This window comes from Marmota flaviventris, chromosome 2 (genome assembly GCF_047511675.1).
Source record: "Marmota flaviventris isolate mMarFla1 chromosome 2, mMarFla1.hap1, whole genome shotgun sequence".
In the NCBI taxonomy this organism is placed as follows: domain Eukaryota; kingdom Metazoa; phylum Chordata; class Mammalia; order Rodentia; family Sciuridae; genus Marmota; species Marmota flaviventris.
In genome coordinates, this window is record NC_092499.1 from 6732388 (window position 1) to 6758786 (window position 26399).

At 49.7% G+C, this 26399-nt stretch overlaps 1 protein-coding gene across 5 annotated transcripts in view; it reads right to left on the bottom strand.

Moving 5' to 3' along the window:
• Eml1 (EMAP like 1) overlaps positions 1-26399 on the bottom strand; it is a 162705-nt gene that overhangs the window by 10271 nt on the left and 126035 nt on the right. For all 5 annotated transcript variants that reach the window (XM_071607549.1, XM_071607551.1, XM_071607550.1 and 2 more), the window contains exons 5-17: positions 23756-23784; positions 20276-20405; positions 18045-18194; positions 17235-17304; positions 15510-15620; positions 14699-14794; positions 13205-13339; positions 12491-12590; positions 11349-11503; positions 9468-9593; positions 9155-9286; positions 7152-7219; positions 4792-4880 (exon numbers count right to left, since the gene is read on the bottom strand). In XM_071607549.1, coding sequence (XP_071463650.1) covers positions 4792-4880; positions 7152-7219; positions 9155-9286; positions 9468-9593; positions 11349-11503; positions 12491-12590; positions 13205-13339; positions 14699-14794; positions 15510-15620; positions 17235-17304; positions 18045-18194; positions 20276-20405; positions 23756-23784 — 1391 coding nt within the window. The remainder of the gene's footprint in view (positions 1-4791; positions 4881-7151; positions 7220-9154; positions 9287-9467; positions 9594-11348; positions 11504-12490; positions 12591-13204; positions 13340-14698; positions 14795-15509; positions 15621-17234; positions 17305-18044; positions 18195-20275; positions 20406-23755; positions 23785-26399) is intronic.

Here is a 26399-nt window from a genome sequence, read left to right on the forward strand (position 1 = left end):
GGCGGGCTTGGTGCTGCGGCCAGGCGGGAGGCCGGGAACTCTCTCCTTCAAGGCCACGACAACCCTGGGCAAAGCTCACCAGAACCCGTTCAGCAATCTGGACATCGACCAAAGCCAGAACGGCCGGCGGTCTGAGGGTGTGTGTGCTGCACGGCAGGGAAGGACAGGGTGAGCCTGTGGAGCGCTTCCCGGGCTGTCCTCATCCCCTCCCAGCAGCTCAGCTGGCACCAAGGTTACGCCAGGGAGGAGCAGCCTCTGGGGACAGCAGCTTCACAGCTGTGACCAAAGCAGGTCTCTCACTGTGAAGCCCTGGGTGACACGGAGGCCCAGCAGCACTGCGGATGGAAGGGATGGTCTCCAGGTGGCTCAGCGGGGAGGAACAGCAGCTCTATTAGCCTGAGATGGTGGCTGTGCTTGGGGTAAACATGGTCTGGGGTGGGTGGGGGGACACTGTAGTGTGCACGGTGGAGGCTGGAGAGGTCCCTGGCTATACGGGGCCTCCTGGCCACATGGAGACTGCACAGATGCAGAGAGCAGGTGGAAGCCACACCTACTGGGTTTGAAGGGCCTGAACTTTGAATTTCCTCTCCCGCCTGCACATCCACGGATGGAGGCCTGGCTGGCTACAGGTGTTTAAATGCACTTCTGTCTAGGTGCTCTTCCAACTACACGAAGCGAACCAGAAAGACCTGAGAAGTGACAGCAACAACACAACGAGACCGTAATCCATCACTCCCAACCACTGCAGGACAACTAGTAAGTCAGCAGGCCAGGGGCCTTGAATCAGCAGGACGGGGCCATGAACAACACTACCAACTGCTTGTCCGAGCTGATTTACCTAGAACACTCCGCCCAGGACTGCAGGGTACTCACTCGTCTCCAGTGTCCAGGGAACCTATCCCAGGACAGGCCACGAGGAGGCCACAAGACACCCCTCAATGTTTAGAGTGACCAGTCACACAAAGTCTGCTCAACGACTATGATAACATGAAAACAGAAACCAGTAGCTGAAAGAAATATGGGGAATCCACAGATATTTGGAAATTAGACAATGCATTTCTAAATAACTCATAAGCCAAAAAGTAAACACCAGGGAAATTAGCAAATACTTTTGAACTGAATAAAAATGAGAACACATGTCAAAGTTCATGAGATGTGGCTCAAGCAATAGTTAAGATTTATAGCTTTAAATATCTATACCAGAAAAGAACATTCTCCAACAAATAACCCAAGCCTCCATCCTCAGAAACTTAAAGAAAGAAAGAAAAAGGAACAGAAGAAAACAAAAAAGATCAGAACAGAAAAGAGAAAAAACCAGAAAATAACAGAGGAAAACCCCATGAAACCAAAAGTTGGTTTTCTGGAAAGATCAGCAAAATTGGCAAACCTCTGGCTAGCCCGATCAAGGGAAAAGAGCAAGGGCACAAGTTACCAGAATCAAGGATGAAGATGAGTTACTGAGACCCAACCTCAGGGACACGGAAAGGATCACACGGGCAAGTACTACCAACAGATTTATACCAACAAATGAGACAACTTAAACAAAAATCCCTAGATAAACCCAAACCACCAAACTGACTCAAGAAGAAACAGGAAATCCCAATAGACCTATAATAAATAAAGACATGGAATTAGCAATTACAAACCTTCCCCCAAGAAAAAGCCCAGAAGGTTCCACTGAATTCACGTGAGTTCCATCAACTATGTAGTCGAGAAACAGCAGCAACCTTCACAAGCCCAGAAAACAGAGGAAAGGAGGGTCCCAACACACCCTCAAGACTTGCAGGACCCTCAGCCACATCAGGCCAAGGCACCAGGAAGGAACTCAGAGCAACATCCCCTGGGACACTTCTGCAAAAGTCCTTCACAGACTATTAACAAATTGGGTTCAGTAAGATGAAACAGGGACTGTACCCCGGGACCCAGCGGGATTCACAGAGGAACTGAAGTTGGCTTAACACTGGAAAATCCGTGTAATTCACCACATTGAAAAAGAAACACAAAACCACGTGGTCAGCTTAATAAATGCAGACAGAGCACATGACAAACTAACACCATTCTAAACTGACCCACTGGACTTCACAACAAAACAACAACAACAACAAAACACAAAACAACAACAACAACAACAACATCAACAAAACATTTGTGCTTCAAAACCCTGAGCAACCCAGGAATGGAGGGGGACTTTCTCATCAAGGTGAAGGGCATCCTTATCCCTAAAGATGAGAGAGAGAGGCTTTATCTAAGATGGGCAGCAAAGTAAGGGACCTTCTTCTTTTCACATTTTACTGGAGGTACTACCTAACACAGAAAAGGAGAAATAACTAAAGACATCCAGAGTGAAAAGGAAGAAGAAAAATTGTCATTTTCAGATGATGTGATCCTGGAATGAAGAACTCCCAATGGTCACCCACACACACACCCCTCTAAAACTAATAAAAAGTTGGAAAGGTGAAAGGATATAAGTTCCATGTGCAAAATTTAATTTTATTTCTATATACTACTAACCAACAACCTGAAAAAAATTCCATTCACCACAACATAAAAATAACTTAGGAATAAATTTAACAAAGAGAGTGCAAGACTTGAATTGTACATGAAAAACTATAAAATATTCCTGAGAACAATCAAAGAAGATGTGTGTAGGGCATGGTGGCTCACACCCATAATCCCAGTTACTCAGGAGGTTGAGGCAGGAGGATCACAAGTTGGAGGCCAGCTTTGGCAACTTAGCAAGGCCCTGTCTCAAAATAAAAAAATTTAAAAGGGCTGAGTATGTAGCTAGCATACATGAGGCCCCAGGTTTAACACCCACTAGCCAAAAAAAAAAAAAGAAAAAAGAAAGAAAGAAAATCTAAATAAATGGAGAGATACTCATGGATTAGAAGACTCAATTTATCAATCAAGGTGAGAATTCTCCCCATATGATCTACAAATTCAACATAACTTCTATTAAGACCCTACTAGACTTCTTAATTTTTTAAAATTTATTTATTTATTTTTATGTGGTACTGAGGATTGAACCCAGGGCCTCACACGTGCGAGGCAGGTGCTCTACCACTGAGCCAGCCCCAGCCCCCCTAATAGGCTTTTTAAAATCACAAAGTGACAAGCTGATCCTAAAATGTGTGTAATATTGTATAATGTCAAGGAACCCAAACAGCCAGTAGAACTTGGCAAGTAACCAAACAGCTGGAGGAGTCACACTAGTCAGCTCCAAAGTTTACCCAAAGTCACAGTCATGACCACGTGGATGGGACAGGGTCTACACAGGGGAGGGACAGAACCGAGCGTCTCAAAGATGAATCTTCATGTTATGGTCAACTGATCTGTGACAAAAAGGCCAAGACGATCCAATAGAGACAGACATTGCTGTCGACAGGCAGTGTAGGGACGAGGGACATCTGTGTGTAGAACGCCACGCTCTGACTCTTAGCTATCACAGTCCATGAGAAGCCACTCAAAATGGGCCCCACCTGAACGCACGGGCCAACCCGACACCTCTCAGAGAAAGCACAGGAGAAGTCTTCCCGACCCTGGGCACGATCCCTACGAGAAAAAACTGACCCACTGGACTTCATCAAAACAACAACAACAACAAAAATAACACAAAACAACAACAACAAAAAAACATTTGTACTTCAAAAGACTCCACCAAGAAAATGACAGGACTAGCCCAATGCTGGGGAAAATATTTATGAAGCCTTTATCAGGTAAAGAATTTACATGTAGAAGAAAGAACTCCTGCAACTCAATGGTAAGACAGGCAACCTCATTTTAAATGGGTAAAAGACATGAATAGTTATTTCACCAAAGAAAATCTAGGAATCTCAAATGGGCACATAAAAAATTGCCCAATGTCCACAGTCACTAGGGAAAGGCCAAATTAAAACCACAGCAGGCACATCACTCCCTTCAGAATGGCCACCACGAGAGACAGGCAGTACAGGGGTCGGGGAGGAGGTGGAGACCCCAGAGCCTTCCGACACTGCTGGAGGAATGGAGATTACGACAGCCACTGTGAAAAACAGCTGGACGGTGTCCTAGCGTGCTGAACACAAGTTCACCATACAACCCACTGATGCAACTCCTAGGAACTTCCCCAAGAGAAATGAAAATATGCCTTCAAAAAGCCATTTATACCTGAATATTCACAGAAGCATTATTCACAATAGTAGAAAGTGAGAAATAATCCAAACGTCCGTTATTGGGGAAAAGTTAAACAAAACATGGCATATCCCCAAAATGGAATGCTATATAGCAATTAAAAAGGAATTAACTATGGAGAACAATTCATATGGACAAAGAGAAGATCAGTAGTTGTCTTGAATGGGGCAGCGGGCAAAGATGAATGGCTCATAGATACAGAGGGAACTTCTCAGGGGGTTGAAAAGGTTTCAAAACTGAATTGTAGTGATGGTTGCAAAACCCTAAATGCACTAAGGATCACTGAGCCGTACACTTGGTGGGTAAATAACACCTTGAGAAAGCTGTCAGACACAGCCCCCACCTTCTGGGGATGTATGCGACAGTTATCGGATGAAACAATGTCATGGGAGGAAGGGTGCGAGCTGCGGAGGCCGGGCCCCGCTGAGCACTGGCCATCGTGGACCTGCATGGTGGGCACAGGGGTCACTAGGCTGTCCTGTTTAATTTTGACTATGCTCAGAATTCTCCATGACAGTGAGGTAACACTCGTCAGCGCAGGAGGGCAGAGACGCCGCCCTCCTGTGTGGTGCAGGTGGCTCTGGGGAGGCCGAGGCGCTTTCCTCAGGGCGCAGCTCTCACCTGGGGAGTAGCGCATCACGGACAGCTGCTCGTTGCCGTCCGTGTGGACGGTAACCAGGTCTTTTGTTTCTGTGTCAAACACAAACCACCTGTTAAAACAAGAGAAACAGAGAGGCAGTTTAGGGGGAAAGTCAATAAGGGCACGACAGTAGGGCAAGACCGTTAACAAGTGTCCATCAAAAGGGCGGGACACTCCGGGTGGCTCAGTAAGAAAGCTTATTCCCAGGTTTCATCCAGAGGAGTGTCCTCTGAATACCCACGAGCCTTCTCTGAAAAGGAAGAGCACACAGCGGTCTGGAAAGACTCAGTTCTCAGCGCTACGACGTGGTCTCTCAGCATTGTGTTTTGTCATTTACACACGGAAGGAGAGAGAGCCCTGCACAGGAAGATGGCCAACACCTAGTGCTGCAGCCTGTGGTCAGAGGAGTGGCCAAGGACCGCCTGCTGAGCTCACCCAGAGCTCTGGCCCCACCTGGACCAGCCGGGTGCAGGAGGAGGGGCTGGGCAGCTGGGTCAAGTCCAGCTCTTCTGTGTGCTAGGGAGCAGCCACAGGGCGGATGGGGGGACAGCAAGCCTGGAAGAGAGCCAAACGGACAGGCCTTGACTTGGACTTCTCCGGCCAGTTTCCAGTGGTGACATGGGATTAGAGTTGGGGTCTCCTCTGCAGGCTTGAGTTGTGAGGGACCTGGGAGTGGTTCCTACCTTTGGTAGGGACCCTGCACCCGCTTCAGGGTTGATGGACTTCAGAAAGACTGAACACTGAGGGGTGGCGGTGGGTGGGGCACCGGGCTGCGGGGCTGAACGGCTGTGGGCTCCCCGAGGCTGCAGTTTCAACCCTGGACACCACTGGCGTGGAGCTGCTGTGTGCTTGCCTTCCATTCAGCACTGACCACTGCCCATCAGGACCGCCTGAGGTTTGGATGCTGCTTCTCGGCTTTGATTTCTGGCATCTTGAACAACCATGTATCTTTAACATGTTATTTAACCTTAACAGAGGCCAGAAGGTAACAAATAGCAAGGCTGGGCTGACTGGAACGTGCCTTTGAAATGTCCTGTCTAAAGGACAGCATCAGAGCATCTGGCCTGGGACCAGCAACATGGGAGGGGCAGACGGAGGGGCCACGTCCTCAAGCCCACACCGCTGCCTGTTCTGAGCATGCTCTCCCTGTGGTGCACGGGGAGGTGATGGCATTTTGTGGGAGCTCAGAGGAGGGGCCTGCTGAGCTCCAGCCCCAGCTGCCTGGGAGAGTGAAACGGAAGGGGGGGGCCGCACAAGGGCGCCGTGCAACGCACTCTGATGACCTGTGAATGCCGTGGGACGGTCACTCTCTTTCTACCCTCCAGACAACAATGGCATCTAAGTGGTGCACTTCTCGAGGAGAAAGGACGGGAGGAAACCACCAAGTATCTCAGTGAAACCACAGTAAGTGCATGTGGGCGGCCCCCCGCGCCGCCCCGCCCCGCCCCGGGTCTTCCTTCCCGTTTCAGTTACCCACGGTCAACATTGGTCTGAAAATATTAAATGGAAAATTCCAGAAATAAGCAGTTTTAAAGCATGTGCCATACTGTGCACATCACCTGCCTCCCTTCTCATCAGGCAGGCACTGTGTCACCTCACGTCATCGCAGCAGAGGGGGACACGGTGCAATCAGCTGTTTCTGCAGAGATGCACCCACCTAATTCATGTTTGTTATAATTGCTCTGTTTTATTGTTGTGGTGAGGCTCTTCCTGTGCCTAACTTAGAGGTGCTGTCACGGGTTAGGACACAGGGCAGGATGCTTCACCACGGCCCCCTTCAGCCCTGTGCGACAGAGCCAGGCAGACAGTACCACCATGACTGACAGAGGAAACAAGTTCAGAAAGTTCATGTGACCGGCTCAAAGACACACACTGCCAAGTGGCAAAGCAGAGTTCCAACACAGACGTCGGAGGTGCGCGTAGATAAACACTAGCAAACCTGAACATGAGGCTCAGAATGGGCACTCTCAAAATTCTGAAAGTCCAGTTAAAAAAAAAGAAGCAGTTTTAAGTTCTGGGCGCTTTGGATTGCTTTCTCGCCTGATTCCTCCTCCTGAGCTCTCGGGCAGGCCTGGGGAGCTCCACAGACTTTGAACCTGGAGGCAGATTGGGGGGAGACTCTGGGGGGGGCCTGAGGACCAGGCATTTTTATATGATTGAGGACCTATAGCTTTACAAAATGACCCCCAGTTTCAAAACAGGAAGGACCACTGCCTTAAGTTTTGAGTTTGGACTGATTCTTGGAGAGTCACTGGGAGCTGAGAAGCCGCAGTTGGGAGCTGGCTGCGCGGGGCCTGGGGGCACATGGGGCGCGAGCACAGGCCGCCTGGGGTGGGCTTACCTCCCAGTCAGTGTTCCGACCGCGACCACAGACCCTGAAGGATGAAAACCAGAAGACTGAGCTGGATCCTAAAATATTTTAAAGGAAGTGTAAATTGATGGCAGATATAGCACCACAGCATGACACCCCCATGCCCCGCCACCCCCGTAAGGCTCTATTTGGAAAGTCCTTTCTCTCCACAGAGGAGGATGGCTTCCCCCTGGATATGTGGCACATTTCTTCTTCTTCTTCTTTTTTTTTTTTTTTTGTAAGTTTCTAAGTACCATAAATCTTTTTAATTTTTTTAATTAATTTTTTATTTATATATGACAGAGGAATGCATTACAATTGGCACATTTCAATAATACTAAAGTTTTATCCTTTCAGAATTTTTCCTTTTGTCTTATCCCCTCTCATATCTACAGTCATCAGATGAGAGACTAACAGGGAAATGCTCTTTTTTCTGAGCCCTAGTTTAGATTATGCTCAGTGGTCACTTGGTCAAATAGTGAGCTGTCTGGAGATGAAACCAGCTGACCCCTGCAAAGAAGCCAGGAGTGGACATGGAGGGCACAGAGATGCTCGAGGATTAACTAGAGACTCCAGAGACTGGAAAGAAGCAGCGGCTTCTGGCTTTATCCTCTAGATGCCTCTTCCTAAGTGGGAGCTCAGGCCGCCACGACCCACACGTGGACCGCAGGTTTCCCTTGGCACTTTACCATTTACAAAAGCACTGGTGCAGGCCATTAATCTGAGCCTCATGACAATTGTGAGATGAAGACACTGCAGTACAGAGAAGTGACGGCTTCCTGTCCAAAGTCACAGGGCCAGTGGCCCAGGAGCTGACTTGCTGCAGGCCTCTGGCTTCCAGCTCCGGCCCCACCTTTACGATCAAGCTGAGTGGTGAAGGGGCAGGGAAGTGTAGGGACTGTCACTGCTTCCTGAGGCAGTCATGCTGATGAGACAGAGGGGAAGGCTGCCCTCTCTGAGCACCGCTGAGCCCCTCTGGCTCGTCCCTCCCATGCTCAGCTGGCTACAGTGGTCAGCAACCCATCGAACCTTTCTCTGAAAGTAGAGAGAGGAGAGCCAGACCCAGCACCTGGGGGATGCCAGCCACTCTGCAGGGCATTAAAGAATATGCTGGGGCTGTGTATATCATCAAGGGTGCAAGAACACAGGAGGTCCCTTTGACTCTCACAGTGCGGTGCTGAGGACAGAGCCTGGGGTTGGCCAGTTGGGTGTAAGTACTGTCCTGCGACTAATCAGTGACCTTGGCAAGTTATGTAACTTCTCTAAACCTCAATTTCCTAGTTGATAAAATCAGAGAGAAAAAAAATTTTCTTTTCTTTTTTTAAAGAGAGAGAGAGAGAGAGAGAGAATTTTTTTTAATATTTATTTTTTAGTTATCGACAGACACATCTTTGTTTGTATGTGGTGCTGAGGATTGAACCTGGGCCGCACGCATGCCAGGCGAACACACTACCGCTTGAGCCACATCCCCAGCCCGAGAAAAAAAATTTTCAACCTGCAGGGTGGCCGCAAGGATTAAGACAACACACATCCAGTGTCTGGCAGGCAAACAGCCAGTGCTCAAGAAATGCAGGCCTGTTTTACATGGAGGGAAAGGTATGCAATCTGTGCTCCTTTTGCAAAGTTCACAGAGATGCTGACTTTAAAACTAATGTTTATCTTTACCATCACACTGAGAACGTAGAGACGAATTGAACTGTTCTCAGTACACCCTGGGAGCTCCTATCCAAGAATCACGTCACAGACAGAATACGGCTTATGACAGGCATCTCCAGCACTTGAGGCAGTGAGGACACTGTGCCCAAGAACCCATGAGCAACTTGACCTGCTAAGAGTTCAGGGGAACGTCGGCACTGCAGGGCGAGAGCCGTCGGGGCACGTGGAGAGCAGCGCTACTCTGAAGAGCTCAGAGGGGAGGCTGGCTTGCAAGAAAAAATGAGCAAGTTCCAGGTAAATTTCTACAAGAAAGGTGGAAGTGTAGCACGCATGCTTACCTCTATGATTTTGTCCCAGACGGGCCGGTGGCCGACAGCGTCCCAGAGAGTGGCGTGCTTGTCATGCCCACAGGTCAAGAACTGAGGTTTGGAAGCATGGACGGCCAGTCCCCAGAGCTCATCAGTGTGACCCTGCAAAGAAGCAAGACACAGGAGCTTTGAGACCCCACAGTCTACAGGGGGGGTCTGCAGGGACGACGGCACGGGCCCCTTCAGTGCATCCCTCATTTGTCTCTCTGCCAAGGCCATTTCAGGGGGACACAGGAGTGACTGCCTCCTTCTGGATCTTACTTGAACGCTCAGCTAACCATACCTGAGTGATGGGTGTGAAGTCCCCTGACAGGGTGCCCTGCAGGACGAAGTTCCTAGTCGTGCCTATGAGGATGACCTCGCCCTTCCCCTCGGCCACCGTCCGGATTGGGCCAAACTGTTCAGGAATCTGCATTGGAAAGCGTGGTGTGAAAAAGATCTCAGATTTTATGAAATTGTCAGCTCAAGCATCCAAAGTCCTTGTCTATCCATCACATGGGAAGGACTCAGCAGTTTCATATACATGTGCACACACGGAGAGAGGTTAGCCACCACAGCTGTGGAGTGAACGACTGAAACCCCAAACCTTACTTTTTTATTATTTATTTTTATTAATGTTTTCTGCAGTGCTGGGATTGAACCCAGGGCCTCGCACATGCTAGGCAGGCATCCCTGGTCCATCCCTGGTCCCAAACCTTACTGCTAAAACTATAAACAGTTTACATATCTTCAAAGAATCAGCAAAAGTCAAGTTGTTTAAAAAAAAAAAGGGTATTTTTTCTGACCCCCAAAATAATAAAGGAATATAATTGGTTAGTCTGCTCTTCACTTGTTATGACTTCTGTGGCAAGAGTTGATAAGGTCTGGAAAATAAGGACCAGTAAGAGTTGCTGTAACTTTGAAATGGCAACATTGCTCTGTTTAGTTTTGAAATCCACTGTTCATACTGATGGACACCAGAAATGATCCAAATATTAAGAAAAGGATTCAAAACGCACTCATTGAGGCAATTTGCCATGAAGAGTTGAAGTTCTCGCCCTCCAGGAAGACAGGGTCTCTGGGCCAGGCAGGCCTAGCTCAGGGAGAGTGGCCCAGCTCAGGGAGAGTGGCCCAGCGCAAGGGACAGTGGCCTAGCTCAGGGACAGTGGGCCACCCACATACCCTTTCTCTATCTTCCAGACAGGCCATTGGCCTGGGCTTGGGAAAAGGTGATGGCGATCCACACAAAGAGGAGTCACAGATACCAACAGTGGCGAGTTACCTCCAATGAGGCTTCGGTGCTTCCTTTGCTGTTATAATTTAACACGGGAACATCTACGACTAGTAATACAGAGCATGTTCACTCAAGTGCCGATCAAACCTTAGCATAAAAAGTTCTCAGACTAAAACTCCACCAAGGGGGAGTGCCGGCTGATGCTCGAGGAAGGCCTCCTTGATGCAGGCGATGGTCAGCAGAACCAAATCCCCCACTGCTGAACAGGGCCTTGTCACGTGCTGTACTACGCAGGCCTTGTGCGCTCTGACTTAGAAGCTGGAACAGTGCTGCAGCATGTCCCTCTACACTAGGGACGCAGAGCATCACCTGTTAGATCGACAGCAATTTTCCCTTCTGTCTGCTCATAATTTCCTGGAACCCTGGGGGGAAAACTCTTGTGTGTAGAGGAATATTAAATTTCCTGCCTCTGGCTTCCAGGAAGGCAGGGTGGCTCCTAGGTAACCTGGAGGTGAAGCAGGTCTCCTAAGCAGCCGGAGTGCTACAGAGCCTGTTGGCCCTGAGCTGAGAGCCAGGCACAAAGTAGATACTCAATAAACCTAAGTGCAGAATGATAATGTTGGCAAAGTAACAGGCTGGAAATTAGTAAAAGGCAGGAAAGACTTAAATGATAAATCAAAATGTGGGTTATAGTCCCCTGTAAAATTAAATTGGCCCTATTAGGAAAACACTGTAAATATGAAGTGTCCATTAGCCTCAAATTTTTATCAATTTAAGTTTATTTTAGTTGTACTTTAATTGCCTCCACAATTGTAACAAAACACGTTGTTTCCATATAATTCCATCTAAACAATTTTTAAAACTGTAAGTTAAGGATTCTAAACTAACAAGGAAATGAGTCAGAAAAACAGTTTAAGGTTAAAACGAGTCTGTAGCAGCCTGCCGACTCACCTCAGTTTTATGAAGTTTTTGATAGTTTCCATTCCAAGAAACGAGCTTCCGGTCTTTCCCTCCTCCGGACACCAGCGTGCCGTCTCTCAGCATGCAAAGCGCAAAAATGCCGCCCTCGTGGGCCCCTTGGACGGCGTGGCTTATGCGGTTGGTACCTAGACACGCAGGAGACCCCGTTAGCGTGTTCACAGGCTTGCCTAGTCCATCCTCCAATCTCACTTCACTTGGGCTGAGAGGGTGGGGTGGTGAGTTCAACTCTACGAAGGACTCAATTTCTAGAAGCTCACAGTGCTCCAGCGAGCCTCAGCGGACTCCTCTGTGATGAGGGAAAGGTGCATGCTGTGGCCGGGAGCGTGGCCCGTGTTCGTGCCCACGCCTTCCCCAGAGTGAGCTGCGGGCTGGGCCAGGTGCCTGCTCCTTTCCTCAGGTCGACCTTGGGGAACAGGCCACTGCTCCCCCACAGGACTGTTCCAAGGATTAAGCAAGCAGTGCCTCAAGCACCAGGAGCCGGGGTGTCTACAAGTCACCTCGTTCTGAAGGCCCACTGGGGGTCCCTCTCCACCTCACCCCGACCTCAACTCTCCGATCCCTGAACTGGGGTGACATATTTTCCTGGCCGTGGTAAGTGTCCCCAAGTCGCCTGCCCTGAACTGAGCACATCTTTCCAGAGTGAATCTCTTGTCCCCAGCGGCTCGCAGTAGCAGGGGCAGCAGCAGGGATCTGGCTCTGGCTCCCCGAGAGCAGCTCACACACTGCTAGTTGTAGCAATTAAGAGACGTCTGCCCAAGGCTGTGTGAACCAGGAAAGTTACCTAACTATTTTCTAGCTATGCGGCCATTATAACTTCATCGCTATAGCTTGTTAACAGATCTCCTAATAACGTATTAAATCCTTCACGGCACCTCGGTCCTAAAGACCCTTTAGGGTGGTACACTTAACTTACCACTCTCCAGCTTTCTTCCGTTCCAGTTTTATGGTTTCAGGACACACGCGCGCGTGCGCGCGCGCGCGCGCACACACACACACACACACACACACACACCCTGGAATTTAACAGTAACTCTGTGGATCATATCAACAGACAGTTCTTATAGAAGTCATCCTTGAAGTCTTGCTTATTACCAAAGCATTGGCACTGTTACCTTTTCCCCATACTAAGATGTTGCCACTGGAATCTCCAGTAATGGTGTCACCGTTTTCAGAAAACGTCACGCAGAGGACAAACTTTGGCTTTTCCTGTTTCTGCAGAATGTAGTAAATACATACATATGTGTATTGAATCAGGACAGCCTTTCCTGTGGTCTCGAGAGCTGGAGCCACAGCAATCCCCTGTGGCTTTCATTTTTATCCACCCTTACGTAACTACGCTGCTCCAAGAGGAGGAGAGACTCTGGGGCTCCAAATGGCGGGGGAATCCTGAGGTTGCACAGTCGAGCAGAAGGGGTGCTGGCGGGGACTAGGGGAGGGCCGTGTTGTCTTGACCACAGAATAAGAAGCAGAACCCCACACCAGAACAAAGGACCCTCTAAACAGCCCAGGAGAAGGTCCCTGCGTGCTCTCCCGGCTGACAGAAGGCACACACGCCTCCGGCACCCTTCACGAGACGGCCGCCCCCACGCACCCTCTGGCCTGCGCCGTCCCAGCTCCTCGCCGGGGCCTGCTCCCTGCCCTGGTCACTGCGTTACCAGTGAGGCCCACAGGCACAAGCGGCTCCTGTCTAGGTGAGGGGTCCTAGAGCATGATGTGCCACCACACCCCCAGGTGCAGTCCAGACTGGGACACCTCAGCGCCCCCCTAGAGCCCAGTTGATCACATGCACCTCCCAGGGGAAAACTCAACAAAAGATGTAACTTTACCTCAAACAATCCTTGCTTCTTATTGAGGGAGTTTCCTTCAAGTGTCCAAAAGTAGAGATGTGATTTTCCACAGGTGACTATGACATTGGTGTCCGTGGGGTGGAAATCCGCAGCAAACACAGCTTCATTAGAACACTTGAGGGGAAACAGGGCAATCAGACACCTGGAATCTCCTAAGACAATTTTCTCTTAAGAATATAAACCTGAACTACCAATAAACAACTCATTCCAGCCAAGCACGATGCCTTTTGAGTCTCCCACTGAATCCACCCTGTATGAAGTGGTACTGGCCACGCGCCTTGACCACCCCCTCGCCTGACCCCCGCAGGATGGGGAGATCAGGGCAGCGAACCGCGCAGGGCAGGAGGGGCTGCAGTGCCCATGCTGATCTCCCAGGCCTGGCGCATGGCAAGGTGCTGAGCTCTAGGGCTCATCCCCACCCGTGAGGGGAACTTCAGAGAAGGGTGGGAATCTGGATTCCCACAGCCCCACTCTCCTGGCTACCCTGACCCCTTCCCCGGCAGGGAGGCTCTGGGTCCTGTTCCTGGGCCTCTGCCTGAGGCTCAGTCTGGGGTCCACTGTGCTGGGTCTGGGTCTTTGGCGATTACTTCATTACCTCTCAACTGCTTTCCTGGCCTCTAGGGCTGCGCTCGGCCTGCTAAGCCTGGCCTTGCTAGGAATTCAGTTATATGTCCTTGAACCTGGATGAAAACTTGCTTCTGATCCCTTCCCACCTAGCAACATGGCAAGGACACCCAGGATTCCTGACGAGGACACTGGACGGCAGGGCTCCAGCGTGACAGGAAGCACGCCTGACCAGAGCACAGGATCTGCCTCCCGGACACACAAGAGATGGCTGGGTGTGAAAGGTCAGCAGGGGTGACCCCAGTGTCAGGAGAGCGAGGTATCCAGCGGTCACCTTGGTGTGAGACAAGTGATGCTATCTGATGTCTCTAATGTCAGGTAAGTTCGGTTATCTAAGGCTAATAGATGCCAAGATGAGAAATCCAAAGTCAGTTCTATAAAAATAGGAATCCAATGATGATCTCAACAGGATGAAAACATAAGGAGCTTCAGGAACATTAAGTTGACATTCTGGGTAAAATGGATTCAAGGCAGTGAAAGAAGGCCAAAGGGGACCACTGCAGGGAGAACCCCAGGAGGGATCTGATTGGCCTCAAGTCCCCCCAGAGTCTGTTCAGCTTGGGAGGTGCCCGGGCTGGGGCAGTGCCTGGAGCTTGGGTGCTGGCTGCCTCATCTGGCAGCAGAGGCTGCCGCAGCTCCCTCACTAGGGAGTGAAACAAAAAATGAACAAAGAAATAACTGTGACAGCACTCAGGATCAGGTCCTGCCAGGGGACAGGGTGGGGCCACAAGACCTCAAGGGGAAGGAGCCACACTGGGGCAGGGTGGGGCAGGGGCAGCTGGGAGCTGCTGAGGGGCTGAGGTTGTGCCAGGGCCCGCGTGGGGAGTCGCGCTGGGGCTTGAGTGAGACCTTCGCGTCGGCCAGCCGCTCTTCTTTCTGCCAGTCCCACAGGGACAGTACGTGGTCATTGGAGTCGTCCACAGCGCAGAGGTTGCTTCCTCCGTTCTGGAAGAGAAAGCTGTTCATAGCAAGACTTCATTGAGAGTAAACTGGGATGCGCACGATTTTAGTAAAAACTGCTACTCTAGTCACCGTTCTTCACCTGCTGCTTCTGGGACCCGCATCCCTGGCCAGATGGGGAGCGTAGGTGAGCCTGGGCTCCCGAGGGGCAGAGTGGGAGGGCCGGGGTCAGAGGCAGCTCCTCATCCAGGCTCCAGGAAAGTCTGCCCAGAGGGCTCAGGGCAGCTCCTGGAGGAGACAGTGCCCTCGGCGGCAGGTCCCGGGGTCTGTCACAGCTGTGGCTGTGAACGTGTGTGGGTATGTGTGTGTGCATGTGTGTGAGCTGGATGAAGAAGCGTGGATCGGCTGGGCCAGAACACCCTGAGGGAGCCGGGAAGCCTTGAGGCCCCCTCCAACCTGTTTGCACACAGGCAACGGGGCCAGTGGAAGCCACCTGCCAAGGCAGCAGGTGACGTTCAAGGCCAGAGCAGGAAGGCTGCCTTGAAGAACATGAGGACAAATATGGGGGTGGGGGCTATTTCCTTTACCACGCCCACATGGCTGAAGCGTACGACTGGAAGAGTGTCCCTGATGAGGGGACCTAGGAAGCCAGAAGGTCCCAGAGTGCGAATCTGCACCTGCACAGGCGGTAAGCCCCCCACTCCAGCCTGGGGGCTCCCCCTGAGGCCCGAGGCCACAACACCACGGGCTTCATACTTACAGATTTTGAGAATGCAATACAGGTGACAGCTCGGTCAAAGAAGCCTATCCCGATGACATGCAGCGTGTTCAATGTCACAGAATCCCAGATGCGCACATGTGGGGGCAGTTGCTGTTATGAACAAATGATGCCATCAGTCCCGTCGACTGACCTGTCCCTCTTCACCTTGAAGCTACACGATCACCCGGGAAGCAACTGCGATTTTGTCAAAAGCCAAAGATTTTTTTCCCTGCATTTGAGGAGCTGCCTCTGAATGAGACAAGACATCCCAGTGGCCACAGGGGGGCCTGGGCTCTGTGGCCAGCTCAACACTAGAAGTCCACCGAGTTTTAAAACTTGACTTGGCAGCTCTTGACAACCATACCAAGGACCTGACTGTGCAATGTGCATATCTGGATGTGTCATAACTTTAGAAATGAAAAAGGATAAGGAAAAGGGCATCGCATATGAGGGTTATTTTTATTTTTAATAGGGTCTCACTATGTTGACTAGGCTCAAACTCCTCCTGCTTCAGCCTCCAAAGTAGCTGGGGCTGTAGGCCCCCCCTTTCTCCTGGCTCAGGGTTCTCCTTTTAAAGTCCATTCGGTTGCTAAAGCACAAGTATGTCTAAGTTCATCCAAATGGTCACCGCCAAATAGTGATAAGAGTTTGACATGCCTGGGCTCAACAGGAGCAAATCAGGCTATTGATTATGCATAAATAAAACTTAGGGTTGTCATAACTCGCTCAAAACCCTCTCAACTGTGACCAGGGTTATTTATACTAACTTCTCTCTTCCGTATAGAAGAAAGCATTGTAGAGCAACCTGCTGATTTGTTACCAAGGCAGGGCACTGTCTCTGGTGGTCAGAAGCATTAGGTGAACCGGGTTCTGGTCCGGCCTTATCTCTGAGTAGTTGGGTGTCTGCACGGTCCTCCAGGGTAAACTGGATGAGCTCAGGGAACTACACCATTTTCTCAGGTTCTAAAAGTTCTGACTCAATTTCAATGCCAGAACTGAAATACAACATCAAGCCACCAGAGGGCAGAGCAAAGGGTCACTACTCATTTCAAAGAAATGTTCAAGGCTGTGTAAAAACAAAAAAAGATGAGCGCCTGTTCCATTTATGTGAATTTGCATAACCGGAGTCTGATTTCCACTATCCCTATTAATTCTTTTCAAGTGTAGAGTTTTAATGGAAAACAGCACACAGTTAATGTTTAAAATTCAATGTTATTAAAATGTTTCCTAGAATACAGTCACATTCATTCTTTCTGAGAGAAAACTCATTGATAAGAATAAAAGTACTGAATGTGGTTATTTTAGTAACAGGTCACACAAATATGAGCCTTATTTGTGATACCTCTGTGAACAAGGTATCGCATGCCACAGGAGTTTTTGGTAAGACATGACAGTCACCAGATGGAAACACTGTCATTCTCTATTAACTCGTGCTGGCTTTCTCTCACTGACCTGCCTAACCGCAGGACATCCCACACCCAACTGACTGTTCATTATGGCTTTAACCTTACACATCAAACAGGCACCTGCAATTTCAAAGCTTATCGTGTGTGCAAGTAGGTATGTTCAGAATTGTGAAGTCTTAGGCAAGAACACGCTGCTTTTTAAGTCCACAGCGAGACAGTGAGTGGCAGTAAGCAATCCTGGTGAGGGAGTCAGCTGTTCAGATCCAAGCGGGGGACGCCATCAGCAGTGTTAATAATAAGAACAGATAGTACAACTTACTTTTCCATCCTTAGACGTGCCTGCGACTTGTCCTGTTGCTATAGTGATCCTATCGGGGTGAACTGCTAGGCTGAAAAGAGGATATTTATAAGACACCAGCCCTTAAAGGCGGGCCTTGCTCTTCCCTGGCCAAGTGCAATCTAGTCAAACATTTAAACATAAGAAACACAAGGCCTGACTTCTTAGAAGGCACAATGAGCCCCCGAACCCCAACCTCCGTGGACAGTGAGTGCCCACTTTCATTTCATCTTCAGTCTCGAATTTCTCCTGGAGAACTTTCAAACTCAAGGCAAAAGCATCCTTTGCTGGGAAAATAAACATTTTAACCTGCGAACCACTTAATTAGCCTCCACCCTTTGTTAAGAAGTCACTGGAGAATGTTAAATAGGAAAGGCACCTCATCTGTGCCAATGGGATTTTTTTTTTCATTGACCAGGACAAACACATATATGCTACATGTATTTATTCATTCCAAACTTCCAGGAATGATATTCTTACCAAAAGCTGTAGACAAATTGGGGAAAGAGTAGACCAGCCATAAACACGAGGCAAATAGCCATTGTGTGCAACGTGTTAAGAAGCCGTGTGGGCAGGCCTGCAGGGCCATTGGCTGAGGTCACTGGCTGGTTAGACTCTGTGCCCGAGGATGGACAGCTAGACCTGGAGGGGGTCAGCAGGCCAGGTGCTAGCAGTGAACATGCCCAGAGTAGAGCTCGGCTGGAGCCTGCTTGTGGCTCCCTTCCTTCCCTGGGGCTCACATCCCAACACTGACCTTCCTGCTAATGCCACCTCCAGCTTTTGAGGACTCACCACTTCACGTCGTCATTATGGCCCGAGTAATGCCTCTGCAGCTGCTCCTCCACGTTGTACAGCACCACCACCGAGGCGATGAAATACACCGTCTCCCCTGTCGGGAGCAGGTACAGGTTGTTCCGACAGTCTCGCCCCCGGTACCCGTAGCTGTGTGTGCGTCAAGGTAAACATGGCTTTCCTTTGAGAGCAGGCACATCAGCAGCTTTATGATCCAAACAGGGTAACCTGCAAACCCTCACTGTCCAATATGTGGCTGCATCAAGTTGGGCATGGTCACTGATGCAATGTGAATGCAAATTTTTAATAATACAAAAATTAGTTCTGTTTTATCGAGTCAATTATGAGGCTAGGAACTGAATCTTTTACTAAAAAAAAAACAACCTTAAAAACATGATAAATGTATTCATAAAAAGGTACAGATCATACGTACACACACACACACACACACCCATGCATACACAAAATGTTTAGGTCTTCCTGGCCCCAGCTCTTTAGGGCTAATTATCCTTGTTAAAATTTTGACACGTGTACTTTTAAACCTTGAAAACTGGGGCTGGGGCTGGGGCTGGGGCTCAGCAGTAGCGTATTTACCTGGCATTGTGAGGCACTGGGTTCGATTCTCAGCACCACATATAAATAAATAAAATAAAGGTCTATCAACAACTAAAAAAATATTTAAAAAAATAACCTTGAAAACTATTTTGAGTGTAAAACCTCACTTGAACTTGGCTGTAAAAATAGCCTGGCAAAAAAAATACCATTTATTTGAAGCAAATTTTACTGTTTTACATCTTCTGAAATATGAATAAGAAGTGGGCTGGATAAAGGTGTTTTGAATCAACCACTTAATACACCACTATTGACTTAGAGAAGAGATGGATCTCTTCAATGACATGGGACAAGACAGATTCCAAATGGGGGCAGCCAAACGCTTATAACATGTGAATCTAAAACAACAACAAAATTTCTTTTCAGGAGAAATTTGGGTACAGATGATAAAGTATGATTTCCTAATCTGAAACAGCCATTGTTCTAAATGAAGTCACCACACCTTCAGTTTAAGCCATTGGCTTACGATTTGTCCCAGGGCTTGGCAGTGAACAGGTGACAGATAAGCGTTTGCTTGAGGTGGCGGAGGGCTCTTCCTCTCTGCAGCCTGAGAGGAGCACAGCAGCCTTCCTCTAAAGTGAGAGATGAGTGGCTGAATCAGTGGAGAGAAGAAGCCAGCGGCCACCCCACCTTCCCAAGCGCGCTCCTCGTCCCTGGCTGCGTCCCTGGAAGCACACTTTTCCAAACTTAGTGTTCTAGTCCAAGAACATTAGTGACAGGGCAGGGTCAGACAGTGGCACCCTAGACCTTGGTGGGAGAGCATCCTATTTTAAGAAAGCTGATTGCATTCCTGCTGCACCCGGCTCTAAGAAGCCTCGGGGTTCACTCCATTCAGTGTGCAGGTGTGCTTATTCTTCCACGTCTCCTCAAGCCCTCGGTATTGGCCTTGAACTTGGGCTCCTCACAATGGCCACGTTCCCACTTGGCTGAGGGGAGAGTGCAGGTCCTTCTTCCGGGAGATCCCCTTTGTTTGGGTCTAAGCCGTGTTGCCAGCGGGGTCTGGTCATTTTGGACAGCCCGTCCCACTTTCTCATTCATGAGCTCCGTATTTTCTGGCATTTTTGTGGCTGTTTCCTGGTGAATTCTCAGAGCTCCTGGCCTTTCCACAGTCCTCGCAGGGTTTACCAAGGACGTGACAGCTGCTGTGAAGAGTGACCAGCTCCTTCATTCTCACCAGAATCCAGATTCTCTCTGTTTTTAAGCATTTTCACTAAGCTTGTTTCTTGATGTGTTTTTAAGTAACCAAAGTTAGCTTTTTTTGGAAAGACTGAAATTCGGGCCATAAACTAATGATCCATCTTCCTGCCTCCCCCAAATATATTCATACACTCATGTAACCTTTTAATATTTTCAAGAAAACAATGTCTATGTATTGGAGCAAGAACCACAAACCACGAGTCAGTTCAGCCCCACGTTAACAGCTCCTCTAGAGGATGTTAGGATGCTGTCCTGGGTAGTAACGTAAGGCCACGTTTGTAAAATTAATCTTTTAAAAAGTGAGAGTAAAATATTTTTTCAAAAACTCAAGAGGACTTATAGTCTGTGAAATTTTGCAACTAGACTTCAAGCACTCATGGCTGCTCACCTGGTGTGAGACCTAGTCAACGAGTAAAGGATACACCCATTCTAGCTTCAGCCTCTTGGTGGGGAGTTCAGCTTTTGCTTCCAAATTGTAAGCGTCCACTTGATCTTTGGGCATGTACATGGTAACAGGGCGTCCGCGAAGAAACATTTTCACATATCCTTCCTCTACAAAAAGAACAAAGATGTCAGTAAGACCCCCCAGTGCACCTGAAAACAAATGTCATATTCTCTCTAGCTTGTCACTGCAGAAGTGAAAACTTCACCCATATGCCATTTCTAATCACTATCCCAGGGAAAAGTAGCTGACACAGAAAATTAAATGGCTAGAAATAAAAAAAATTTTTTTTGATATTCTGCTTACTTAGGTACATGTGTGTCACGTACCTAATATGCAAGAAATGCTAAGAGGCAGAAAGAACTAGACGCTGACAGCTATTCGGGCCACTTCAGGGTTCACACCTCTCTCTCTCCAGGAGGGGAAAGGAGCCACCTAATTTCCTACTGAGTTCAATGTGTATAAATCCCAATGTATCAATATTTAAGTTGGTTTGCTATATCAAAGTATAAAAACAAGCCTTCATCTATCTTTCACATGGACAGATTCTTTCAAATGTGAAGCACACAGAATCAGCAGGAGGAGCGCATGCAAGGTGACGTGATAAGGGAAATGCTCCAGGAGATGCTGGAAAACAGAAGATCCATGAGAGGGAGACCAGGAAGCAGAACTTTCTAGAGTGAATATTTCTATTAAAATAACTTGATATTTTAAAAATTTATAGGGGTGAAGTGAAAACCTGGGGAAACCTCTGGTCCATAAACAAGCCAGCGTGGGGTGTTCTGTCTAGATTTCCCGGACACAGCAGGAGCAGAGGAGGTGTTCCCTGAGCTTTTGATGAATTCAGCTCAGAGTCAGCGAGGCTCCACTGCACACAAGGGACCCAGGCTTAATGACATTTAAACCAGGCCATTGGAACCAGCGCTGTCTGTCCATAACCCAACAGAAAACCATTCGCAGAGAGGAAACTGGTGAGGAACATCATGGAGTAATTACAGTATTGTGAGTGCCACAATCACAAATTAGTTTCGTAAGTCTTATTCCTAAGGATTTTCAAACAATGCCACATGCAATATTATTCAAAAATGAAGAGGCCTGATCTATGTTATTATGTGCATGTGCTCTAGAGTCTAAAGGCATGCGTGTGATGATCTCCACTCTGTGTGCTCAGCTTGACTCTAAGTAAGAGCTTCAAACGTGCCCACCCTGCACAGGCTGAGCCTGCGCTCCACCAATCCTCCTGTTAGAATGCTCCCCACGCCGGCTGGGCTGTGGCTCAGTGGTAGAGCACTTGCCTGGCATGCATAAGGCACTGGGTCCAATCCTCAGCACCACATAAGAAAATTAAATAATAAAAAAAAAAAAGAATGTTCCCCACGTGGCTGCTGCTGCCCTCCCTGTGCTGGGAGCTGCCCATCTGAGGCCATGCCATTCAAGGCTCTCTCGTGGCCCCGGGGGTCGTCATCTATATTGCCACCAAACCCATCCTGGGCCAAGCTGGATGTCACCTGGCACTTCCTCCATGCAGTCCTGTGCCTGCCATCTTGTGTGTGTGGTGCTGGGCAAGGAGCCCAGGCCCGCCGCAGGCCAGGCCAGTGCTCTGCCACTGAGCCACATCTCAGCCCTCTGCCTGCCCTCTGCCTGCCCTCTGACTTGCCAGACCAGGCAGGTCTAACAGCCCTACTGGGTGCCACCTTACCCAAGGTCCTGGCCACAGTGCCACAGGGACTTTCCTGTCTGGCCACAAATCTGTGCCTTATGCCCCATCCGCTGCTGAGCTCGTCTCGAGCCCGAGCCCCACCCAAAACTCAGCGCCCCACACTGAGTGGTGACCACGAGTGAGGGCTCTCAAAGCCCAGCAGCCAACGCTACTGGGAAGGGAAGCAGGAGTGATGGCATTAAAGTCAAGCAAAAAGTGACTCCACTGGCTCTCTAGGCTGTGAATGATCTGCCTGTGCACTCACAGGACACGGCTGACACAGGGCCACCGAGGGCACGCGGTCCACCTAGGTGAAGCCTACACTGTGAGCTGTCGTCACATGCTGGCCCAGCACTGGTGGCCCAGGTGTGGCTATTTGTACAGTGGCCCAGATGTCCTACGTCTAAAGCCAAAGTGCAGCGAGGGAAAGCAATGCTTTTCTCAGGCTGGTTAGGATGACCACGTGCAATCACAACCCGGCAGGCACGAGTGGGCAGAGGCCAGCAGCAGTGCGGGGTCCGTGCCAAACAGTGGGACATCCAGGGCTGCCCTATAGCTCTCTTCAGGTTGATGGAGACTTTAAGAATTCCTATAATCAGCCAATAATCAGGCAAGATCCAAATCACAGCTGCTTATTAAAGGCCACCCGAGGAACTGCTCAGGGATGCTTTCACGAGAAATGAACGGGGTGTTTGCGTCGCAGAAGCGTTTTCATACAAGGAGGGTCTGCCTGTATGAAAGCGGACTCTGGAGCCGGGGTAGCAGCCTTGCTCAGAGAGCTACGGGCTCGGAATGCTGCCTACCTTTGCAGTGCGTCACCCGGCGCTTCCCTTGTGATTTCGGAGACAGAGACTGAAGGGCTAGATAAAGAGACGTGGGTGCTGCAAGTGTGGCCAGCCTGCCTGCGGGGGCGCTGGCTAACTAGCTGGCAGGAGCTGCCCGGCCTCCCGCGGGACATGGGGACATTTGGGGGGCTCTGACAAGGCGCTCGAGGTGTGGGCCTGAGAGTTTGGGCAGTCACCTTCTCAGTGAGTGACCTCCTGCTTCCTGAAAATGGAATGAGACGAGAGCTCGTGCTGAGGGACACAAAGCTGCCTTCTGGATTTTAATCTAGAATTTGAGGGGGAAAAACTGGAGACATTGACATTACATGAACTTAACCAGCTACGCACCTGAAAAATTTGTTTTGCATTTTAAATACGCTTTAAAATAAGACTAAAATGCTAAAAGCCCCAGCATTTACCTTATTACAAAGTGTGCTTTAAAAAGACACATGGAAAGGTACACATGAACTATTAGTTTGCAGTTTAGGAAACCATAGGCAGAAAAAGTAAGGCTACTTTTAGACAAAGTTACAGAGCTCAACGCACCAGAAACCTTCTCTGGGAGAGAAATGCGCATGTGGACAGAAGCCCAGTTAGTAAGGGAAAATGAAAGGCCAGAAGTCTTTGCCCTAGAGGTTCTAATGCACATACGCGGTGGCACACCACTCTGAGCTCTTTCCTGGCGTGTCTTAGATGGGTTTTAGAGTGGGCAGGTGAGGGTCCGGCCCTGTGACTGCTGGATGACGATCCTGCTGTTCTCTGAGCGTGTGGCCGTGCACCAGGCTGCCCGTTACCACTAGTCCCCAAATACCAGGACCACCTGACCCCGAGACAGCTACTGCTTATCTGCCCCTCGGTCAAGAACCACATTATAGCCACTTATTAAGGCCGACCAAGGGAGGGAGGGACACCCATACAAAAATTAAATCAGACTTACCTGCACTGAACACGGGCTCCCTGGGTTTGCTGTGGAAATAAACCAAGAACATCTTTTAAAAGGTGCCTGGGTGTTTGGTCTTATTCCCTGACCCACCCTCAGCCCACGCCGCAGGGGTGGACCTCGGGAAAGCCATGCAACGATGTGCCTTAATAAGAACAGCAAAACCAGCGTGGTCGCAAAGGGAACACAGGTAACAAAATGTCCAAAACTAGGTACAAGACGTTGGAACCGTCTGTCACCAAGCTGTGCTACTCCTGAGAGGAGGGGAACATTCAAGGACGGCTCTATTGAATGTGTGAAATGGTTTCTCTTCTCCACGCTCTTCCGACAGACCTAATTTAAAGCTACAACTTCCTGATGAGAGACCTGTGGGTGTGCTCTTCTCCTGGGCAGATGATCGTTCTGAGGAAGACAGGAGGGAGGCCAGAGGCACGTCATGTGAGACGTGGGGGAACTGACCCCAGCTGCCCAGCTGACCCCACCAAGCAGGCTGAACCCACCTGTGTCTGCACCTGCGGACCAAGTCTCTCAGGGGTTGGAGGGGCGGGCCTCTGAAGGACCAACGTCACTTGCAGGGCTAGAGTTCCACCAGCAAAACTTCCACTACAGACCCTCGGACACCACAGCAGAGTGGGGCCACTGCTCAGGCCCCGACAGGTCAGCCACTGGCAAGGACAGTACTACCTCCACTCCAGACAAGGTCAGGGTGCTGCTGTGGTCTCCATTGTGATGGTGTCAGGACTCGTGGGATCTTTAAGGGACAGTGAGATCATGAGGGCACCACCCTCATGAATGGATTCTTGTCTTTCGAGAGCCTGGATTAGGTGTCCCAGAGTGAGCCAGGGCTCTCAGGACTGGGCCAGTTACCTCAAAAGAGGACTATTATGAACCAAGGTCACTCAGGGTCTCGGCCACTTCTGTGCATGCTCCCACCATGGATGTGGCGGCTGTGTTAGGACCCTGCCAGATGTGACTGCCCCATCCTGAACTTTTCACAACCATGAGCCAAAATAAACCTCTTTTCTTTATAGAGTACTCGGCCTCTGGTGCTTATGGAAACCCAAAACTGAGGCAGATGCAGATGCTCAGGGAAGGCAACTATTTCTTTCCTCATAATGATCCCAAAGGTAGAAAGATGCAAAAGCCACGAGCACAGACATAAACAACTGGGACATTTTCTAAAATGCAAAAACTCAATTAGGGATTACGCTCATCTGAGAAAGAGAAAATCCATGGGGGAACTTGATCCCCCAAACAGGGAACCCGCAGGCCCCTGGTGCTGTGCTCCAAGAGCCAGGCAGAAGACTGCTCTGCCCATCTTCTCGCTCATTCTCTTTCTTGCAGTACTGGGATGGAACCCAGGGGCACTCCAACACTGAGCCGCACCCCCAGTCCTTTATTTTGAGATAGGGTCTAGCTAAATTTCCTGGTCTGGCCTTGAACTTGTGACCCTTCTGCCTTAGCCTCCCAAGTAGCTGGGATGACAGGTGTGAGTCACTATGCCTGGCCTTCAGAAATTCTTCTATTAAAAGTCATAAAAAGGTAATGTGAATGTAAACAATGAAGATCAGTGAGAGCCGGGGGACTGAGGTGGCACCAAAGAGCTGCTTCCTCACATCTAAACTATGATCACTTCTTGGTGCGGAATTTAGAAAATGTGCTACTGCTCTGCTTCATTATTTTAGAAAATTACTTTTTCATAGAAAACGTGTACTCTTGGGGCTAGGGATGTGGCTCAAGCGGTAGCGCACTTGCCTGGCATGCGCAGGGCGCTGTTCGATCCTCAGCACCAGATAAAAATAAAACAAAGATGTTGTGTCCACCGAAAACTGAAAAAAAAAATATTTTTAAAATTCTCTCTTTCTCTCTCTTTAAAAAAAACAAAAACAACAAACGAAAGATCAAGAAAGAAAAAGAAACCATGAACTCACTTCAAAACCCCTTTCCCTGCCAACGCACCAGCACCTTCCCTAACGGGCAGGAGGAGGGGCTGAGGGCAGGCCAGTTCACCTGCGCCCACAGGTGAAGGTCATAAGAGCCCCCTGAGAAATGACACAGGCTCTTCTGAGCACCTCCTCGGCCAGGCACCATGATAGGTGGTGACGATGGCCCACAGCTGAAGGCGCTGTGGCCCCATCAGAGCCCGTCAGCCAGAGCTGTGCCCTGAGCACCTCCCTGAGCCCAGGGGGCAAGCATAGGTGTGGACTTGCTGAGAATGGGGCGATGGCCTCTCTAGGCGTGGTGTCATTCGTCTGATGACCCTATTCCTCAACGTGTGCTAGGTGGAAAAGTGACGTGGGTGACATGGCAGCTCAGCTGGGGTGGGGCTCCCTGTCCTATCCTAGAGGGAACAGTGTCCTCCTCCTGCCCGGCCAGCCCAGAGTGCATAGGCACTGCCCACAGGGAGGGCAGGAGGGCCCCCAGTGGCCAGCCTGGCCTCCTGGCTGCCCTGGCCCGGCAGCACCTCTGGAGTAGACATGCTGCCCTGCAGCCCCACCGCCTGCGTCAGCAGGAAGGGTGTGTCCAAGACAGAAGCAGCCCCTGGGACGCTCAGAGGTCCCCGCAGCTGGATGTGTGTGTGGGCGGTGAAGGCAGGACTCCGCAGCTGCCACCAACAGAGGAAGTGGCCACTGATGCCTCC